This window comes from Apteryx mantelli, chromosome 2, assembly GCF_036417845.1.
Source record: "Apteryx mantelli isolate bAptMan1 chromosome 2, bAptMan1.hap1, whole genome shotgun sequence".
NCBI classification, from domain to species: domain Eukaryota; kingdom Metazoa; phylum Chordata; class Aves; order Apterygiformes; family Apterygidae; genus Apteryx; species Apteryx mantelli.
Genome location: NC_089979.1, coordinates 28,154,838 through 28,174,919, shown reverse-complemented (window position 1 = coordinate 28,174,919; position 20,082 = coordinate 28,154,838). Strand labels below are relative to the sequence as shown.

The 20,082-nt window shown below is 36.6% G+C and overlaps 1 protein-coding gene across 1 annotated transcript in view; it reads right to left on the bottom strand.

Moving 5' to 3' along the window:
* RIMS2 (regulating synaptic membrane exocytosis 2) overlaps positions 1–20,082 on the bottom strand; it is a 492,192-nt gene that overhangs the window by 88,066 nt on the left and 384,044 nt on the right. The window contains 2 exon segments of the mRNA XM_067292312.1: positions 13,762–13,862; positions 19,112–19,147. Of these exon segments, the coding sequence (XP_067148413.1) occupies positions 13,762–13,862; positions 19,112–19,147 (137 nt within the window).

Sequence of the window (20,082 nt, the reverse complement as noted above, 5' to 3'; positions counted from 1 at the left end):
GAACACTTATTGGGCTTTATACTGCATAAAAACCCAAGATGAACAAGACGATGAAGCTGCCCTGGATGTAATTCATAGTTAGCCTTCTCAATAATCAGTGGTTACATCTGTCGGTCCTGTCAGGCTACCTCAAGGCAACTGAGGCTCTGCTAGTCTGGTCAGCCTCTGCCAGCCCTGTTTTGACAATCAGTTGCAATCACATGGCACCCATCAGTTCCTTGGGAGATTTAAGGTCTGACCAGGGAGTTTAATTCCCCCACTACTCTGGTAAAGGTATACAATAAGCTCAACAGTTGCCTTGGGCTTCTCAATATGGAGCTGGAACCAGCTCTAGCTCAAACCCATTCCTGGTTGCTTACCCTGACTTCTGCTTTGTAGTCCTGGGTGTTATACCGTCCTTCTTTTTATTCTAAATTCTTGGATCCTGCTTTCCCAGCCCTGGATTTTGCTTCTGATCAGTTCCTTTGGCACAACTCCAATCCTGTCTTCCCTTCAGACAGCTGCTACTTTGCATTATGCACCCGTTGGTTTCCTGACCGCTGGCCCAGTTGTACCTCTCCAATATTCTTGCCTTCCAGTAGCATAAAAGAGAGAGCTACAAATAGTGTAGCTACTTCTGAGCACTATGGTGCCTGAGTCAGTAAGTCCAGCTGGATGTAAACTAGTGCCTGGGGAGGCACAAGGCTATCATCCCCTGTACTCCCATTCCTCATCCAATGTCATTTTTTCCCCATTACTCAGAACATTCCACCCTACTTTCACCTTGAATGAAATGAACTGACTGTAACCTGATTTGCAGATCCCACTTTCTAAACCATCCTAACCTCCAATGAAGTTAGGCCACTTGTTAAATAAAGAATGTCTATATTTCAACTGGACATGTGAAAAAAAAGGTGTAGTTCAAGTCCTCCTGTCCTTCCCTTAGAGGTTTGGCACTCCCTCTGTTTACTGATTTCACAGACCAATGCTCATGCATACTGTCTTCCAAGGGGATCCTAAAACAAGGTAGAAGTCTAGAGAATCTCTGTTCCACTGCTGGGGCTAAGCCATGTGCAAATGGCATCCTATTGCCAAACTGAAAAAGATCAAGAAAGTCAGCACTGAAAAATCATCTAGGAAGTCAGACACTTCTTTACCGTGGAGACAGTGAAGCAGTTGATCAGGTTGCCCAGAGAGGTTCTGCAGTCTCTATCCACAAAGGTTTTCAAGCCTCAACAGAATAAAGCCATGAGCAGCCTGGTCTGATCTCACGGCTGACCCTGCCTTGAGCAGAAGGTTGAACCAGAAACCTCCTGAGGTCCCCTACAACCTGAATTATTCTGGAATTCTATGGGTCAAGATGCTCCAGGAGCTGAAGAAAAAACTTCAAGGGCAGCAGTAACACAGAAGCCACCACTAGATCATTGTCTAAGGAGAACTGAAAATCTAGAAGGAAAACCTAGAAGCCTAGAGGCAAGCTAGGCAAAAAATCATCTGCTTCACATACACTGGTATACAGTGCATTCTTTTAAGAACTCCCTGAGTGCAAAATATGAAATAAATATAGTAGAACACTAGAAAGGATTCTGGGATTACCTCAAGGAGAAGTTATAAGGCCTGCAAATATTTGGCAAAGTAGAAAGCACTAAAGCAGCTCCAAAGAAGTATCTGGGCACTTTAGTGAGCTTGAGAATTAACTTGCCAACAGCTGTCTGCTTACAAAAAATTCTGTTCCTGCAATCAGTTTCAAAACACCGTGTAGTCTCTTTTTCTGATGTTCTTTATTATACAGTATGATTTTTGGAAGATTAAGACAACCTCTAATTTCAGCTGCACTGATACCTACTGTTATCCAGAAAACAAATCAAGATGTTACTGATGTGCATTCACAAAGATAGCTTCATCCAGTCTAGAGAACTAAGTGTTCTCATTTAAGCTTAGGTCAGCACCACATTTTGTGAATTTTGAAAGGAGAGGACACTGCAAATTTTCTCATGGGTGTTTAAAGTTACCACATTATTTCAAAGACTGGAATGGGCATTACTCAAACTTTCATCTCTCATATGAAAAGTGCAATGGGTAAAAGACAGCTGATTAATGCGACTGAAAAGCAATTTGAAAAGACAAATAAAGCAACATAGCAACAATTTATAACCATCACCTGAAAAAATACACAAAAGGTAATCCAAGATGTGTTATGCGCTGGCGTGAAAATCTGAAATTTATAAAGGACAAGCAGGATACTTCATAATATCTCAACAATAGCTGCCTTAAAATCATAACTCGTAGAGAGAGCTTCTTATGCCAAATCGTTACATTATTGGAAGTGGACTCCAGGATATGACTATTCATAATAACAAAAGGTTTAAACTAGCTATGGCACCACTAGCCTGCATCACTGGGTAGTATGACTGATGTATACTATAGATACATAACTAGATATCTGCTTTAAAAAGTAACATAACTAATTTGTATTATCTACCAAGGAAGGTAACGGAGATTTTTAAGAGTTTTCATAGTCTGAATATTAAAGTAAGATGATCTTTTGCATGGTTCTAGTTGATTCTGACAGATGAAATGAGGCAAAAAAGAGATCCAAATATAGCACATAGCTAGGATGACATAGCTATAATTGACTATATAAATGGGAATAAATAGAAAATCCCATATGTGTCCTGCTGATGGATATTGTATCCATTGTGTCCACAGGACACAACATTAATTGAACTTTACCTTCATAAAAGATCTGATTCCAGTATGCCTTAGTAAGTAACAGACAAACCACAGATTGCTCTCATATAGCCTGAATATCCACAAGTACTTTTGACCAAAAGCAAAGATTTTAAAGAAATATAAGCCTACATAATATGAAGGTAAATAAATACAAGCTTCAAAAAAAGAACCCTTTAATGATAATTAAAAGGCAGATGGAAGGATGTCCAAAAATCAGTCCCTCTTTTTGATGTGAAAGTAATTCAGAAAAGCAGGCAAATGGAAAATAAAACAAAACTCTTTCTATGATATATTTGGAACAATTGCTATCCAAGATCCCTTTTATATTGCTGACCTTCTGGTCTGTTAACTGCTATTTTTAAAAGGGCAGAGTGTCAGTCACCAGATTTCACTTTAGGGAAACAGGTCCACAGACTACTTTGTGACAGTGCACAAGGATTCTTGATATAAAACATTTTTTCAAATTTCCCAGCCTCTTTTTAATTGCTACACATCAGCTTTTTGACTTTGACTGACAGAATGAATAAAATCTATTTAAAATGGAGATCAGCAGTCCTTTAGTATTCCAGAGCACTGTGCCAAGTCTACTGAAGATGCATCATCATGGACACAGTGTTCACTGTCAAAAACCTGAGCTGTTCAAGCCAGGGTGACTGAAAAAAAGCAGGTGTCCAGGGCTTCACAGTGCAATTCCATTTAATAGTATCTCCAGTGCTTTATCTCCTGGTGAACTCCAGCATGTTTGTCAGGACTCACAGAATCAAAGTGTGGTTGCTGTATTATTTGCTTCTGTTCCTCAAGTGGTTCACAAGCTGCTTCTGTCACCATTGCACTCAAGCTCTCTTGCACTCTGTAAGGTCCTGCCACCCCAAAAGCAGTTTATTTTATTTTTTTAAAGAGAGTAACAAGGTAGGATTTCCGCTTTGTTTAAGAAACCCTCTGTTGGGTATGATTTTTCTAGGCTTCTTCCAGATGTTACTGTACAAACTCAGTTGCTCAAGTCAAACACTATGCATTTTAAAGAGCCAGATTTTTATCTGAATTTCTGTAATTTTATGTCAGCTTTTGTGTCTCTCATAAAAAACAATCAAACAAAAAAGATGGAAAGGCAACCATCTTTGATTGTCTTATTACATAATTTCTGTCTCACCACACTTTATTTCACCCCAGAAGACTGCTAAGCATTTTAACAGATCTGCCAGTTTGAGAACAGAAGCACAAAATTCCTTCCCCTTAGTCCTACCTTCTTTATGTAGCATTTAAATATGACTTTCACCGAATTTGTCCTGGGACACAGCACCTTCAAAGGAATTCATGCCGAAGAGAACAGCTGGATTGCCACATGGGCCATCTGGTGAGTGCTTATTCCTGCGAGCAGAAGTGCCTAAGGACCATGAGTAACACAATTGCTCAAAAACAGGATATAAATGTATCTTTGCATGACTCCACTTAAAAAGTCCTAAAATGCGTATATTTCAAAGAAAATAGCCTCCAATATCAAGCATGATTTGAGGGAAGGTCCCGTAATCTTTTTTCTTAATCTTTTGTTTTCACTGATTCTCAGGATACATCTTGAAAAAACCCTGTACAAAAATAAAAGTATGAGCTCAGCTGATGGCCTACATATTTTCTGCCGATTCATGTCTAACTAAAGGGGAAACAGATCTGCAAGGTGTAGATATCACCATCTCTTTATTTCTCTATAGGCAAGTTAAGCTGCTTAGAAAACATTACTTTTCCCCACAAATGGATTTTCTCATCACCTTTACTCCTGTTACATTGGTAACGAGGGAAAAAAGGCAGCAGGGAGATTGTAAAATGCAGTCTGCACCTCAGGAATGAAAACATGGAACTCTTTCTCTTTGTCCATTGTACTTCAGTTCTCAAAGAGGGAGAAATTAGAGAATATATATTGCTTATGTCTTTCATATCACTTTGTAAATATTATAAATATTTACTTGCTTTACTTGCTCTCAGGAACAGTTTGAATTCACTTCTACAATAAATATGCAATAGGTAATATCAATTACAGCTTCAACTTCACATAAAACACTTAAACAGCAGAATAATAATATGTAATATTTCAGGAAAAGAAGCAAAAAAGAACTGAACTGAAACTGTACAAGGAATTTAGATTATTTCATAAAACAGATATATTGAAACTATTCTGGGTCAAAACTGTCTGTAAACACTTTTGAAGCTCTTTAGTGACTATAAATCATAAGAATCTTGATAATACTTTTCATTTCATAGATGGTACTGTCCTTAACATAGCATTTCCTAACATTATGTGACTGGGAACTAGCTTAGAACTGAGAAAGAATACACTGCTAACACTGCCTCCTACATAACACTCAAGTTAGCTTTTTACAATTCTCAAAACTGCAAGTCAGCCTATTAGCGGAAACCAATTTATGTTATCTTCTCTTCAGTACAAAAAACTCTATCTCAAAGTGTTTGGCATTTTATTTTTAGAAAATCATATTCAAACTAACATGTGGATATTAAAAATTAGCTAGTTGTTTCAGATTAAACTGCAGAAGTACACACATCATTAGAATTTTTTTTTAACTAATGTCATGTGTCATTCTAGAGAGAACAAAAAGAGGATGAGGCATCCTGGTTCTGTAAAACATAAAGGATCTAAGATATTGAATATGATGAGATTAATATAAATGCCTTTAAACATTTGGCCCAGTCTTAAGGCTAAAGGTATCTGAGATAAATTTTTCTATGACAATACAAGTTGAACTATATGACAAAATCACATATGTTTGGTTGTATGATATTATTTTTCTCAAGATGAACTGACTCTGTAAGAAACACAATTTCCAAACTTCTTTTCAGTTCTAATACAAAGGATATTAGATGAAAAAGCACATATTCTCCAAGATACAGATATAGGAAAAGATGTTCTTTTGGGAAAAAAAAAAAGGAGGTTCTGCTTATGCAGACTGTAATTTAACTTCATTTGATAATTTTATCTTAAATTCATTTTTTACTGCATCTTGGAGCCCTACTAGTAGAAAAGTTTGCTACAATAATTAAATCATTTTACAATTTGTCTTAAAAAAACAAACATCATCTAGGTACATTGTTGACTTTGTTCAGATGCAGGACTTGAATTTTTAGAAAAGCTTTTTTTTTTTCATGTTATTTCTTGTTATTATTCACCAATTCCAGCCTGCTGTCAGTAAAATCAGTGATAAAATGAGGATTTCCATCTGTAGCAGGATAATATTTCTGATGTATTATTAAAGAAAGTATTCTATTGCCTAACACTAAATCAATATTAACTCTCATAAGCAAAGACTTTACTTCCAGATGACAGTCAGAGACAACACAGGTTACAAGGGCCACATAGATAATTTCATGTTTTAATGACATTCTCACTAAAACTTTTCCTAAAGGCATGAAGACTTTATGAAAGAACTATATCCCTACACTGAGCCTGATCCGACTTCTATTAGTTCTTTGTGCACAATCAGCTTCTGCAGAATAATGACAGTGTGTATTACACAACTGATTTCTTCACATACACTAGCTGCAAAATGGAAGCTTGAAGTCACATTTATAGTCACTAAAATTAACTGTACAAGATTATGTATTTAAGATACTTCAAAAAGAGAAGCAAAAAATGTAATACTTTGGAGAAATCTGATATAGATACATAGCTTTTTTTCTTGCATGATAGCAGCAGAAATTCATCAAAACCAAAAAAAATTGTTGTCTGGAAAAAGGTCGATAAAGTGGCAACATTCCCAGTGATTTCTTTGGGGTTTCTGTTAAAGAAAACCAACCCATTAAAAAAACCCAAAAAAATCCAGGCTGGACCAAACTAAAAATCCACAGTGGTAAGACCACTACATAGGACACACTATTATAGCTAAAATGTCTTTAGTGAAGAATTACAAATGATGAAACTAAGCTCTGTGTGAATCCTAAATCTGCGGTGGGCCCCAGCTGCACTATGGGTCCGGCTCTCTGGAGGTGGCTACAGGAGCAACTGTGCAACCTGCTGCACTACACGAAATTGGAGCAAGCCCGGAGGGGCGTGCAGAGAGCGACCCGCCAGCTCTCCTCCTATCCGGCCTCTGCGTGCGCGGAGATGGGTGTCTGAGCGGGGTAGGTGTTTGCTGAACCACCCGCTACTGAGCAAACATCCCGTGTCTTCATTTTGAATCCCACACATTTAAGCAAGCCTGGCACAGAGACTGCGCACCTACCATTCCCAGCTGCGCACAATACTCTCCTTTATTCTCCAAGGTCAAGAGCCTAGCAAACTGCTCTGGCAAATGCAGTCTGGCTTATCTAGAACCACCACTCTACCCTTGCTATCTTTCAAACATAAACAATGCCCCTTTTGCACCTATTCTGCCTGGCACAGAGTTAAGTACTACAAACTGCAGGTTGGGGTGTGACATATTATGCATTATTATTGTCCTTTCTTGGAGTTTCCCCACTATTGCGGGAATTCAATTAACTTCCTACATTCTCTATTTCTGAACATCACACTTTGGCATCTAGATATTAAGCACATATTTCCCAGGTAAATTTGTTTCTTGCACTCCCTAGATTTTCTGTTCTGTAATCCTGTTTCTGTAATTTTCTGTTAATGAAATCCTTATTTTTCCAATCAATTATAGTAACTAAAGGATATTCAGAGCTAAATTAGGCTGACGATTTTATTTTTTACATTCAGGACTCATTTTTTCTCTTTGAGATTCATCAAATCAGGTACTTCAATAATATTCCATAACATTTTTAAGGTCTGCTTTCTAGATATAGGATTAGAAACATAGGCTTACACACAAATGAAAAAAATGGCTGACAAATTACACATGTAGACAGATCAAGATATCCAGTATCAGTCTACTTTTAGATGTTTATATTTCAGCCATTATCATGACATCTGAATGCAACAGTTGTGTTAACTAGAGTATAACATTCAAGCGTACCCTAAGTCTGTATCAGAGACATGGCTATTCAAGATTCAGAAATGTATTAGAAGAGCATCAAAACTGAAATAAATTAAAAGAGAGCTTGAATTTAGTGAGGAAGAAAAAGGAAAGCTTAACATCACTATGCAACAGAAATCTTCTCTGAGTTTGGGTATCATTAACTAAAGAAGAAAATTAAAATCATTGAGGAAAATAATAGAAATCATATCAGTCCACATCTGTATTCAAAGTCACTAAATTACATTTCACCCATTAGCAAAACACAGGAGCAATGAAGAGATGTCTTCCACATTGTCAGGCATTTAGAGCTCAAATCTAGAATTTTGAAAGCATTTTATTTCATCTGGATATCTTTTTGGTTCTTATATTTCAATGTACAAACTTATATTTATAGGAAGTAAAGTTGCAACATCAGTGCTTTACTCCATAAACTTTTCATAATAAAAATATAATAAAATATTTGATTAAAAGTATAAATGCTATCAGCACTATGGGCCAAAAAGATTCTCTCTGTCATTTAGCAGTAAAATTCCCTACATAATACAGATCAGAATGATTGCTTAAGGAACCTGAGTGCTCACAGACTTTTGAGGGTGACAGGAACTGTCCTTCCAGATCGGACGGTTGGTTTAGCTAATCTAGCTTCCTGTCCAAAACCACAGTTAGTGACTGGTCCATAGGAAGGCACAAGAGCCATGTAACCAGCAGTAACTAAATAGGTTCCTCACATGGAAAAGATCTTTGCTAGTCTAATTTTGGTGTTTGGTTTATTTCCTGGGGCAAAGGGCTTACTGCAGCAGGAAAGGGGAAGAGGAAGAGGAAGGGGAAGGGACCCAATAAAACTATGCATGGCTATTTCCATTTATAAACCTATCAAATTGCATTTGCTGGGCCCTTAGTTTTACTGATATCTTATTGAAATTAACTGCATAGAATAATTGCATGTTAATTATTGCCTTCTTCATTATTCTTCAGCATAGCTGCACTCTAATTATTTAGTCCTTCCAAGTCTTATCCTTATATATAATCCTTTAAACATTTAAACCAGTTTGTTAAGAGTGAATTATGTGAAACAGGCTTCCCTTATTAGAAGTTATTGCAGGTTTCGATGGAATTTGGATGTCTAACCTAGTTTCCTTTTTTAATTCAATTTTGAATATTTCTAATTGCATCCTTAACAACACAAGTCGTAAGAAACAATTTTGGGATCAAAGAGGCATATTCATAGCTGTTACAAATTGTCAAAGTATTACTGGGTAGATCATGATCTTCCCTCAAACTCCTAAGGTCTAAGCTTGCATTTTCACAGAAAATTGCCAACTCAGAAATAACATAAATAAACAACACCTTATAGACAGTAATACTATCAAAGCAGTTCAATATCTTCTTTGTTTGGGTGTTCATTCAACTCTCCCCTTCCCATGGATTTCCAGAAGAAAAGTACCAAAGTACCAGCTGTTTCTGTTAGCAATCTCCACTGCTCTATGGACTGTTGTGTGAAATGCATGTTTTGTTTTGCTTTTTAAGGAGGAGACAAACACATCCCCAAACCACCATTAAATCAAATGTCTCTATCACAACACAGGTTAAAGACCACACAGAACTGTACCAATGACACATCTGCTTACTGCAGGTCCCAGAGGAACAGCTGGATGAAATAGCAGATTGAGACTAGACCGAGAGTCAAGGAGACCTGCTTCTTACCTATTTAAACTCAACCTCTTCCACTTCCAGCACTACATCTCTTGTTTTTCGCATACTCTTTCACGCAGATAGTCCTGAATGAGGTACTCGATTCATTGCTGAATCCAAGTGTCTCAGTCTGCAGAACTGCAACTTTGCAGTGTCTACATGTTCCAACGGCATTTCAGCTGTGTCTATACTAGTCAACTAAACAGGGCACATGCTTAAACCTTCTTTTCTACTGTTCTCTCGGGCTTGGGCTTGTTATGAGTTTGATCAGGTTGCAGAGTAACATGGTAGTATGTCTGGTATTCCTAGTGTCCTACATCAAACACAGAGAACTCTGTTCATACATTTATGCTGTTCAGTATCTGACAAATATAAAACTTGAATTGTCGCTACTGATTAACAGGAATTGTAGTATTACATAGCACCAAAGATGTGGAAAGTTTCAGTCTTATCATCAGTACGAATCATTAAGGGTTGTGTTAGAAAATCCTCTTTGGCGTTCTGGATTATTCTGTATTTAATGTACTCTTTTCTACTTTATGGCTAAATAATCTCTTCAATGGTTGTGCTAAATTCTGTTTTTATCCCATCTTTTACTACTTGTACCCCAACTTTGTTGCTTGTGCTATAATATACTGTATTATACTTATTATAATTATTATTATATACTGTATAATATACGGTATATTATAATATACTGTATTATGAGTAAGTAACTCAATTTCTCTGCACCTTTTTGTAGGTCACTATTTTCTCCTAATAAAACAAATAAAATGAGCCTAATGATATCCTGAGCTTTAAATGCTTATTCACCAGTTGCCAGTCTCTATCTTACCTTTGGTCCTAAAGAAAATGGTCATTTGTCACTCTTCTCACTCCTTCTACATAAATCTTCCACGTTTATTTAGTTTGATCGTCAGTGCTTTTAGATACTAAGACCATTTTGCAACGGCTAATGCGACCTCAGTTGATGGAATTCTCTCTTTTGATCCTACATTGATGTTACACTGATTGCAAACATTTCCTGGGTTCATATACATCATATACATACAGTATTTTCTCGCCATTCTGTTTCCTAACCTATTTCTTGTTTCTGTTGTTGCTACTGAGCAGCAAGGCTTGTCCAGTCTCGCCAGTCAATCCAGTGAGCATGTTCTAGTCGCACGGGGGGCAAGAACAGAGGAACAGCAGGATTCCTCCTGCCCTTTTGCCTTCACTTGAGGGCAGAGATTCCTGGAACTGCGCATGAGTGCTCAGTGGGAATGGCTAGAGGAAGGAGTTACCCATCAAACATAATGCTATTGATTTGGTCTCCAAGAGATCTAATGGCAGCAGCACTGAGCAAGGAGTGAGGCAGAGAGGTTTTAAAAGGTAGTCTGGGAACTGAATTCAACCAAATGAGACTGAACTGCATGCAGCACACTGCTCTCCGTTTCTCTGGGCTCTGATCGTGGCCCTTCTCTTTTCACAGTTCATCTTGCCCAAATACTTAACACTCTGGTGCCACTGTGAAATCAGGTTTTCCTGCATGTTAACTTCTACCAGCACTGACTTTGCTTTTACAGACTTTAGTATCTATTCCAGTACAATTCTACTAGCACTCAATATTCAGAAATAAACAGTTGTTGCAATACCAGAAATATTTCAAACTAATCCTTTATGCCTACACTATTTTTTCTCTCGTGTCTCCTTAGTTGTAAACATGCTTATATCGAATCTAAATATATTGCTTGCTGTCCTTATGGCTGTTTTGAAAGCATACTAAAGAAACTTTTGCATTTAGGGAAAGAACTATCATACAATATATAACCTGCCAAACTCATGTATACAGAATATTATGGAAGCAAAACACTTAGTTTCCAAAAATGGGGAGGCATATATATGAATGATAACAATACAATCTGTAATTATGTCAGTCATGAGAAAAAAATATAAAGAAAAGGCAATTTTGTATTTCATCAGCTTCTAAGAGTACAGGTATTAGGAAGAAAATTTCCCCCACAAGCTTCTTAATGCAAACCTATGTACCATAGAAGTGTGTATCTTCCTCTGAAGTCACTAATACTGACTTCCAGAGGCAGAACAAAATGAGACAGATATAGCTTTTTGCTTTCTCAAAAGGAAGGATATTTTTTTTCAGTTCAAAGTAACTATGAGCTAAATGCATTTGTTGTTTATTTCCATTTAAAGAAAGAAATAGAATGGAAATATAAGAGACAATTCCATGTGCTAACTTTCCTTGAATGTCATTTAGCCCTTAATGACATTGTTCTCAGGCATGATACACTTGACTGCCTGCTTGTGCCAGCTGACAGATTTAGAAAATCAAGTCACTGTTATGCATATAGATCATTAGATTTCAGTCAGCATTTGTCATGCATGTTTCAGTTCATGACTCCAGAAGAAATTACGTAGAAACCAGGTAGACCAATTGCACTTACTCATTCTCTGTCTCTAGATAATATTAGCACTTAATTAAGGGGAAGTGAAACAGTGGTAGTAAAAAACTGAAGACAGACCTCTTATATGGCTTCTGAGAGTTACGGTTCTCATATGCTTGAAAACTACAGAATTTTAAGAATGCATATTCAAATTACTACATGCACCTGCTACTGAATATTCAGTGTCTGGTTCCAAGAGTTTAGTGACAGAATAATAATTCCTTTCCAAATACTGAAACTACACCTTCACAGAAGAGTAAATTAACTGTTAATTTCTGGAGACAGTTTGTTTTATGCACGCAATAACTAAATCACCATTTTCATTAAATGATTTGATTTATAATTTTCCTCTTTAATTCCAGTCTTCATTCCAATAATACTGAAAGTAAAATTTAAATAAAAAGGATAAAAAATGTATAGTGAGGCCCAATAATACAGTGTGGATGACATGGGAAAAACAAGTGTAGGAAATGTTTCCTTGGGTAATTCTATTCTACTCAGTTCCCTTACATGAGGGAATGAGGGACCAGTTATTCTCGTTACTTCAAAAGCAGTCCTGACTCTAATCTCAGAGTCAAAAATTGAGGGAGCAGGAAAATTAGCTGAATAACTCTCCTTATACATACAGTACATAAAATTATATTTGTATGATACATACAGTTATAACACTTATAAGAAGGTTTGCTCACAGTATTAAGCGCAGCTCTGTATAAAGAAAGGTAACACCTTTCAAAGTGGACTGATACACTGAATATAGATACATGTGAAAATAATTTTCCCATATATGTCAACATAAAACAAATATGTAAATATGTCAATATCCCAAGTCCCTTCTACACCTTAATAAAAATTCCTGTATCTTCTATTGTAAAAATTATGCAGAGAAAATGCCCTGATAATCACGCAGCACTCCTAGAGAGTTAAAACATTTTAAGCCATTTTCACAGTGTTCTTTTTGTTTTTTTCCAATTATTTCATTAATAGCCTTTTCCACTCTGTCATGCATGGGCTTCTCAAAAGCTCTCTATTTTCTCACACCGATATATACATTTTTCAGAAGAAATCATATCACTAGAAGTCAATGTATTAAATTAATCCACATTATCTACAAAACTAATAATACTTAATAAATGTGATGATTTCTTTGCCCTCAAATATTAAATAGCTCAGTTTACAATAACTTTGCCAGTCCTTGGAGCAAAGGAACTGCATCCTGGAAACAAGTCTAAAACAGACTTTTGTTCCTCAGACAGCTTTTATAGGTCAGAAGTCTTGTGTTTCCCACTTACGATCTGACCTCAATTAATGAAGTCTTTTAGAGGACACTAAATTATTTTTGTATAATAGAGGTTTAAATTGAGAATATCTGGACTGTTTTAATTAACACACCGTATACGACATGATCCCGTTCCAGATAGCAGGAAATTTTCGATAATATATTTGGGGCTGCACTAGTGCAAAATCATTCCAATTTTTGGCAGATTGCCACAGCTGGGGTGGAAGTTTGTGTTGATGTAGAAAATAACCTTTCCAAGAGCTAAACTGCCACTACTAAACTAAGTAACATCATGTCTTCCAATTTTCAATAGATCAAGATAACCCTGTGTTTCATTATATGAAAACCAGGAGGAGGTTTCAGTGGCTCTCACTGCATGTATCATTTAATAAACCTCTTTTTTCCTTCCCTTTGGTCTTTTTAATCTTGGCCCTATTGTTCATTCCAATGTGTAATTACACTGCCACTTTTATCTGATGATTTAACTTGTATTTCCTAAATGTTAATAATCAAGAACACCCTGTTATGGGTTTTGCTGCACTTTTCCAATTATTTAATTATAGATACCTAAGAAGCTCCCACTGAAAAAAAAAATCTCACTCATCTATTGCTTTCTAAAAGGATATTGATAATTTCATTTTAGCATATTTTGCTGCTTTTCAAAACAAAACTCCCTTGCCTTAGAATGATAATCTTGCTCCAGCCTGGAATCTGATCCTGCTACCTGTTTGTACTTGCTCATTTTCATTTGGCGATTCCTCTCTTCTACATCCATAGCACCTGTTAAGTAAAAAGAAAAAGAAAGAAAGAAAATAAATACACAAGCAGTCTTCAATTCCAAGTTTAAAGTTATGCTCATGGAATTTCTAACAGAAAAAGATGAAATCTCGTTTGCTTAAATTACTGTGTATGTAATTTTAATTATGTGATTTCTGAATTACAGTTTTGGGGAAAAACAAATTAAAAAGTCATAAGAAGAGGAGAATAGTAGATAAGTTAGCATTTCAACAGCATCTGAATAAGAGTTGCATTATCTACAAAGTTCAAATGAACCTGACTTTGTTAAAGAAAGGAATGTAAATGGAATAGAATGTTTTCACAGAACAGTGTTTTACTATTGAGTCATTTGTTTGGAAAAAAAAAAAAAAGAATGCAAAGGCAACCTGTTTATTTTGGATGGAGATCCTGGTTCAGGTTTTTTTCATAGTAGAATACCAGCATTTTGTATCAATTACTAATCAGGTAAGGGCCACAGGCTGGTATAACTTCCATTTACCATTACTTAATATGCACAAAATAATTTTTAAAATGTGTAAAGGAATGTTAAAGAGCCACCCAGTGGTATCACTGCATTACATTCTAGTGACACACAGCTTCAAGAATGATTTCAGGATTCAATTCTTGGACCAAATATATGATGACCCTCTGTTAGAGTTGGGTGTTTACAGTGCTACTCAGGCATCAGTTGTTTTCAGCCAACTGGTACTGTAACACCATGATTTACTTTCTAAAATAATGAGGAAGAAAGTGCCAAAGCAGAGATGAAAATGTGAGAAACAGAAATAGAAAAATGAGAGGAAGATAACAAAATGGGAGGAAGATAAGAGCTCAGAATTAAAAAAAGTCTTGCAAACAAAATATGGTTATCTATTACAAACGCGAGGCATGATTCTCTTCCACTTAATGTAATAAAAATCAAGAGTAATTCATTATTCACTGAATGCTAAAAAGCATTCATTTTGACTGACATTTATCTTACATTCTCCACATTTTTAAGAAGGTTGTCCAGAATTAAATTTTCAGGATAACATCAGTCATAAATTCAAGCTTCTGTATATTCGCATTGGACAATCTGGACTTTTATTTATGGAATTGGGATGGGAATATTAGTCTCCAGTACACTACATAAATCTGATTTAAACTCCAAATCTAAGTTCTAAGTGGGAACCTAATAGTAAAATGGGGCTTTGTACAGGGCCTCTGCAGAGCCTCTGAGCTTTGTATTTTCCTTCTTGACAACAGTAATGATAGTACCACACCGTGCAAGAAAGGCCTGCCAGCAAAATCGTGCAACATCTGGAAAGCAGGGAGGGAGGAGAAGAGGGAATGGGATAAGGCCAGGCTGTACTGCTATCTATAAACTCTTCTGGCTTCTGATTTTCCTATTCAAACTCTCTATCTTTACTCCATACAAACAATATGAATGAAAACACTTCATCGAAACCTTCCATAGAGATGTCAATTAATAATAAGGAATGAAAAGAAGAAATTATGTTTTTATAGGGAGAGAGACAATGAAGAAGACAGCAGCAGGTGAAAACTCCTAAAATACAATATATCTAGTGTTTCCTGTCAAAATTTCCCCCTCAAAGCAGTATTTGACAATTGTCACTAAGCCAGAGAGATCTTTCAATGATCTAGTTCTAAAAGCTTTATAAAGGAATTTAAAATTTTTATTTTCTCTGGTCAGCCCAGAAACTTTAAATGGGAAAATGATATATATTTTTTTCAACGGCAGAAATAACACATCGGTGTCACTGGTGAGGTAAAATAACTTCTGCTTAAAGAAGGAAATCATCTTTTGACGAAATCAGAACATTCTACAAATCCACTTGATGTTCTTTAATATCTTCTGAAAGAGTTTGTTTTCACCAAAAGGGAAGAGATGATAAGTAAAATTTCAGAAATTCTGTAAATTTTTCTTATGAAGTTTCTCATATGAAATCATCACATATGTTCTTTGTCCACAGTCGTTCTGCCATGAAAACTTGAGTAAATGACAAGAAGTGATGAAATAACACCTCTTGATCATGCATTAGAAATTTCACAATTACTTGTGAAAACAGTCATTCCTATTTATGATCATTTGGCAAAGTGAAAGCTAGTACTTTTCCACATATCCAGTTCTATGTGTTCTGCAAAACCAAGCACTCCTAAATATGCATTTGAGAAGGGAGTATAACACATAAGTCCCTAATGTGAGTTCTCCATAGTAAAATAGGACTAGTCCTGACTCTGTGACCAGTCATATACTGGTGAATATAATATATATAATTATATATATATAAAATATATAATATATAATGATATTATAATAATATAATATAATTCACTACCAGTGAATTATACTTCTGAAATACTTGAATAAACAAGAATATCAGCCTAACATCATGTTAAAGACTTTTGTTTCAATTAATTATTCAGGCTTAGTTCATTTTATAGATTTGTGATTTGTATAGTCATATTCTGGAATACTTTCTGTTTACTGCAGAAAAGTTCACCCAGCCCTACACAGTTTATGGATTCTGTGACACCTCTTAATCTCAGTTTTCCAATTCTTTTCTCTGGTCTTAAAACCCTCATTGGTGAAATACATGAAAATTCTGTAATTTCTATTTATGTTGGTAAAAAAATTTTAAAAGCAGCTGGAAATGCAAAAGGGGCTCATACCAATTTTGCTATATTTTCTGATTAGGGACAAGAAGGGAAAATGAGATGGCTAAGACCCTGAAAAGCCAAAATAAAAAGGCAAAACTGGTGGCTCATTTTAGTCTCAAGAGAAAAACAATGTAGACAGCAAAATTTAAAATAAATTTACTCAATTCCCATAAAAGCCTATTAAAAGAAAATCTAACTTGCTCTGTTCTTTTGAAGCTGTCATTAACAAACAAATTAATTCAATTATATGCAAAAAGAAGGAATTCTAGGGGCAATGGAATGTTTATAATGCAGAAGACCAGCTTCAGTCTGCTGTGCATGGAGCTGACATGAAGAAAGACTGTGCAGGGTTACCAACTGCTGCAGGCTCATCTCAGCTGCAACTAAAGCCAGACGCAGCCAGGATCTCGATGGGAGGGAGAGGTTGAGAGAGTGTCACGACCACTTCCCTCTCATGTGGTCCAGGGTGCATGCACTACTGCACCAAGTGGTGCAAACACAGGGCTATAACCATCTCCTGTTCCACTGGCAAATCTATACTTAGCTGATACCTACATGTGTGGATTTAAGCAGGAGCAGAAAGTACTTCTAGAGGGTTCAGTAACTGTTGGGTGCATTAGGAAGCTTCATCTCCTAACATGATTTCAGCAACCAAATCAAGACTTGACATCAGTCCTACACTAAGGACTCTACCATAATCAGGAGGTATATATGGAGTATGTGTAGATACAGCAAAACTAACTCTAATCTATTAGGTATAAACAGTGGTAAAAATGTAGGAGCATAAGCTCTGGCACTGGTAGTACAAGGCTGACTGAGCCCTTGGGTGGTTATTCAGGTTGTTAGCTGAAGCCCAGCACGACCCATTTTCAGTGCTATAGAGATCTGAACTATAAAGCTAGTTCTAATACACTTTCATGTATTGCCATCATATTTCAAATTGCATGCAAATGAATTTTGGCCAGGCAGAAGTGAGGGAGCTCACTTGTACATTTTTTCTGTCTTCAACTTCTTTCCAGAATTTGACTTGTAGATAACAGCAGCGGCTCCAATAGGAAAAGCAAAGGAGTCACTCAAACCTTAGGCATAGGAATAAAAAAGATCAAGAGAGACTGATGGAAGAACAAAGCCTGATGTTGCCAACCGACTACAACTGTGGAAAAGGCTGGGATCATTGCACTGTAGCCATATCTCAAGTTTTGCTCATTTTAAATGCCTCTCTACTGTAAAAACAAAACATGGTCTGAAAGTTAGCTCTGTGGGGTTTTCTTCAGCACAGGGAGATTCCTGGCTAATGAAGAGCCAGCCACTAATTCAATACTACCCATTCACAATATTTTTAAAAGAGATCATGCTGAGGGAAAGCAGCATAACTACAGTGCAGGCAGAGTGCAGAAATGCCAGAACAGGGCCCTGGAGTACAGTGTGCAGCAGCCCTGTAACCTGTCCTAGGATCAGCAAGAGCTCACAGCAAGCACTAGAATCACTGCCTCAGCCTCAAATGCAACCCATTATTTTCATGTTTTATCTTGACATAAGATTCACCTACTTTAGCACTAAAGCCTTCATCATGACTGAAAACTAAATGTTTGTTTTCTGCTAACAATTGTAAGGGGTTGTAATTAGCAATGTAGTTAAAATCTAATTTATCCTGACCTCAGCTGTTTGCAGAGTCACATTTTCTTAAGGAGATAAGCAATCATTCAGCTCGGCCTAGAGTGAAAGCCTGTAATTCACTGTTCTGATCAAACATTGGTTATTCTCTTGGGCAAGATCTGCTGCAGTTGATGGCCCATGGTCCACATTTAGAGACAAAAGGGACAATGAAATGGCCTGATCAACCAGCTTAGCCCCAGGAAGACCTCCCCATAATAATAATTAAAAAAAAAAAAAAGTCAACCAGCTGAGAGCTGTGTTCTTTCATTCTTTCATTCATTGTCTTCTGCAGTGGGAATTACTAAACTGTTATAGTTGCTATATATGCAGAGGATGCTGATATGTTTGGGGAAGGGGATTTGGGTCACTTGGGGTTTGCAAAGTAATGTACAATGGGGCTTCTGAGGCACAGAGAGTCAAAAGGGAAATCAAAAATCTGGGGTATAGAAGTAGAGTGGGCTTCCTCTTAATATTAGGATAGTTACTTTTGAAGGGACATGGATAAGAGAGATAAAAGATTTGGGAGGAGAGCAGCTCAGGCACAGTGGAGAAGCCTTGTGATCAGGAGACTACAGAAACACTGAGATTTTGGAGGTTGGAAACCTGTAACAGAGAGGACGAAGGTAGATGGGGCTTGCATGTGTGCACACTCTGTCAGGAGGACAGCAGGGAAGTCCTAGGGCATAGGAGAGCCTTCTTTAGCTGTCTCTGATCTGTCTCCTCCCATTTCTCCCCCTAATCTGACTCCCTTAAACAAGCAAATGAAATACACTTGGGAAAGCTCAAAATATATTTCTTAGTTTCTGTTATCTACAGAAATCATCAGAATACATCAATATTGTGATCCAACTGTACGATACACATTCTGCTTAAACATACTATGTCAAAAAACTTAAGGGAAATAATATGAAGACATTTTGAATAAGCCACCCTACCTGCATCCCCATTCTCTGGATCTGCTTTCTTTTCTTCTATAAACAAATGAAAGCAATATGTAAAACAAAAAAAGGGGGAGAGAGAAAATGCAGAAATAATAATAAAAGTAACAAAAACATTCATTAAAATGGAAAAATGAATAAAACCCACCAAATTAATTTAAACCGATGGCCTTAGTCACAGAACCAAGTATGGTGCTCTACTTCCAGAGGCATATTCACTGCATGCTACTGTATACATTTTTGCACCCTAATGACTTACTGGAGGGAACCCAGGGGTATTTTGTGCACTTCCAGAATCATTAACACACTCTATACAAAAGACAGCAAGGCAGGTGTCAGACATAGTTAGTCTCCAGTTCCCTTGAATAGGGTGATGCACAAATAAAACACATAGCTTATGCTATGTGTTTTCTGCAGCATATACACAATATGCAGTCAAGTGGTTCAAGCATAAAAATTTAATGTCCCAGAACAGTTTTCAGTAATATTTTAAATCTTCATTGGGATAATCAATGCTTACTGCTTCTACAGGTTAGAAGATTTAATAATGTTATTATTGTAGCTTTTCTTAGAGCTAAAAATAATGAAGAATGAAAGACACTAACAGCAATACACAGAACCCAGTTTGTGCACATAAATCCAGCTAACTGATGCCAACAAATATTCTGAATGCATATCAAAGGTTGTGTATGGCTCAGGGCTTTCTTCTGTCACAAAGAAACATTGGTTCCCTATCAACTTGCTTGGCAGCACATACACACTGCACTCTGAAATCCAAGTTTGGTAATTAATGTAAAAGAATTTTAAATCACATGAAATTTACTTTAACTAGAAATACATGAACTTTTAATCAGTCTCTCTGTTTCTTTTTCTTATCATAAGCCAGAATCTTATTAATTTCAATTAAAACAATTCCATGAATATTCAACAACCCCCCCCACCCCGAACCAAAACTGCATATAGTATTA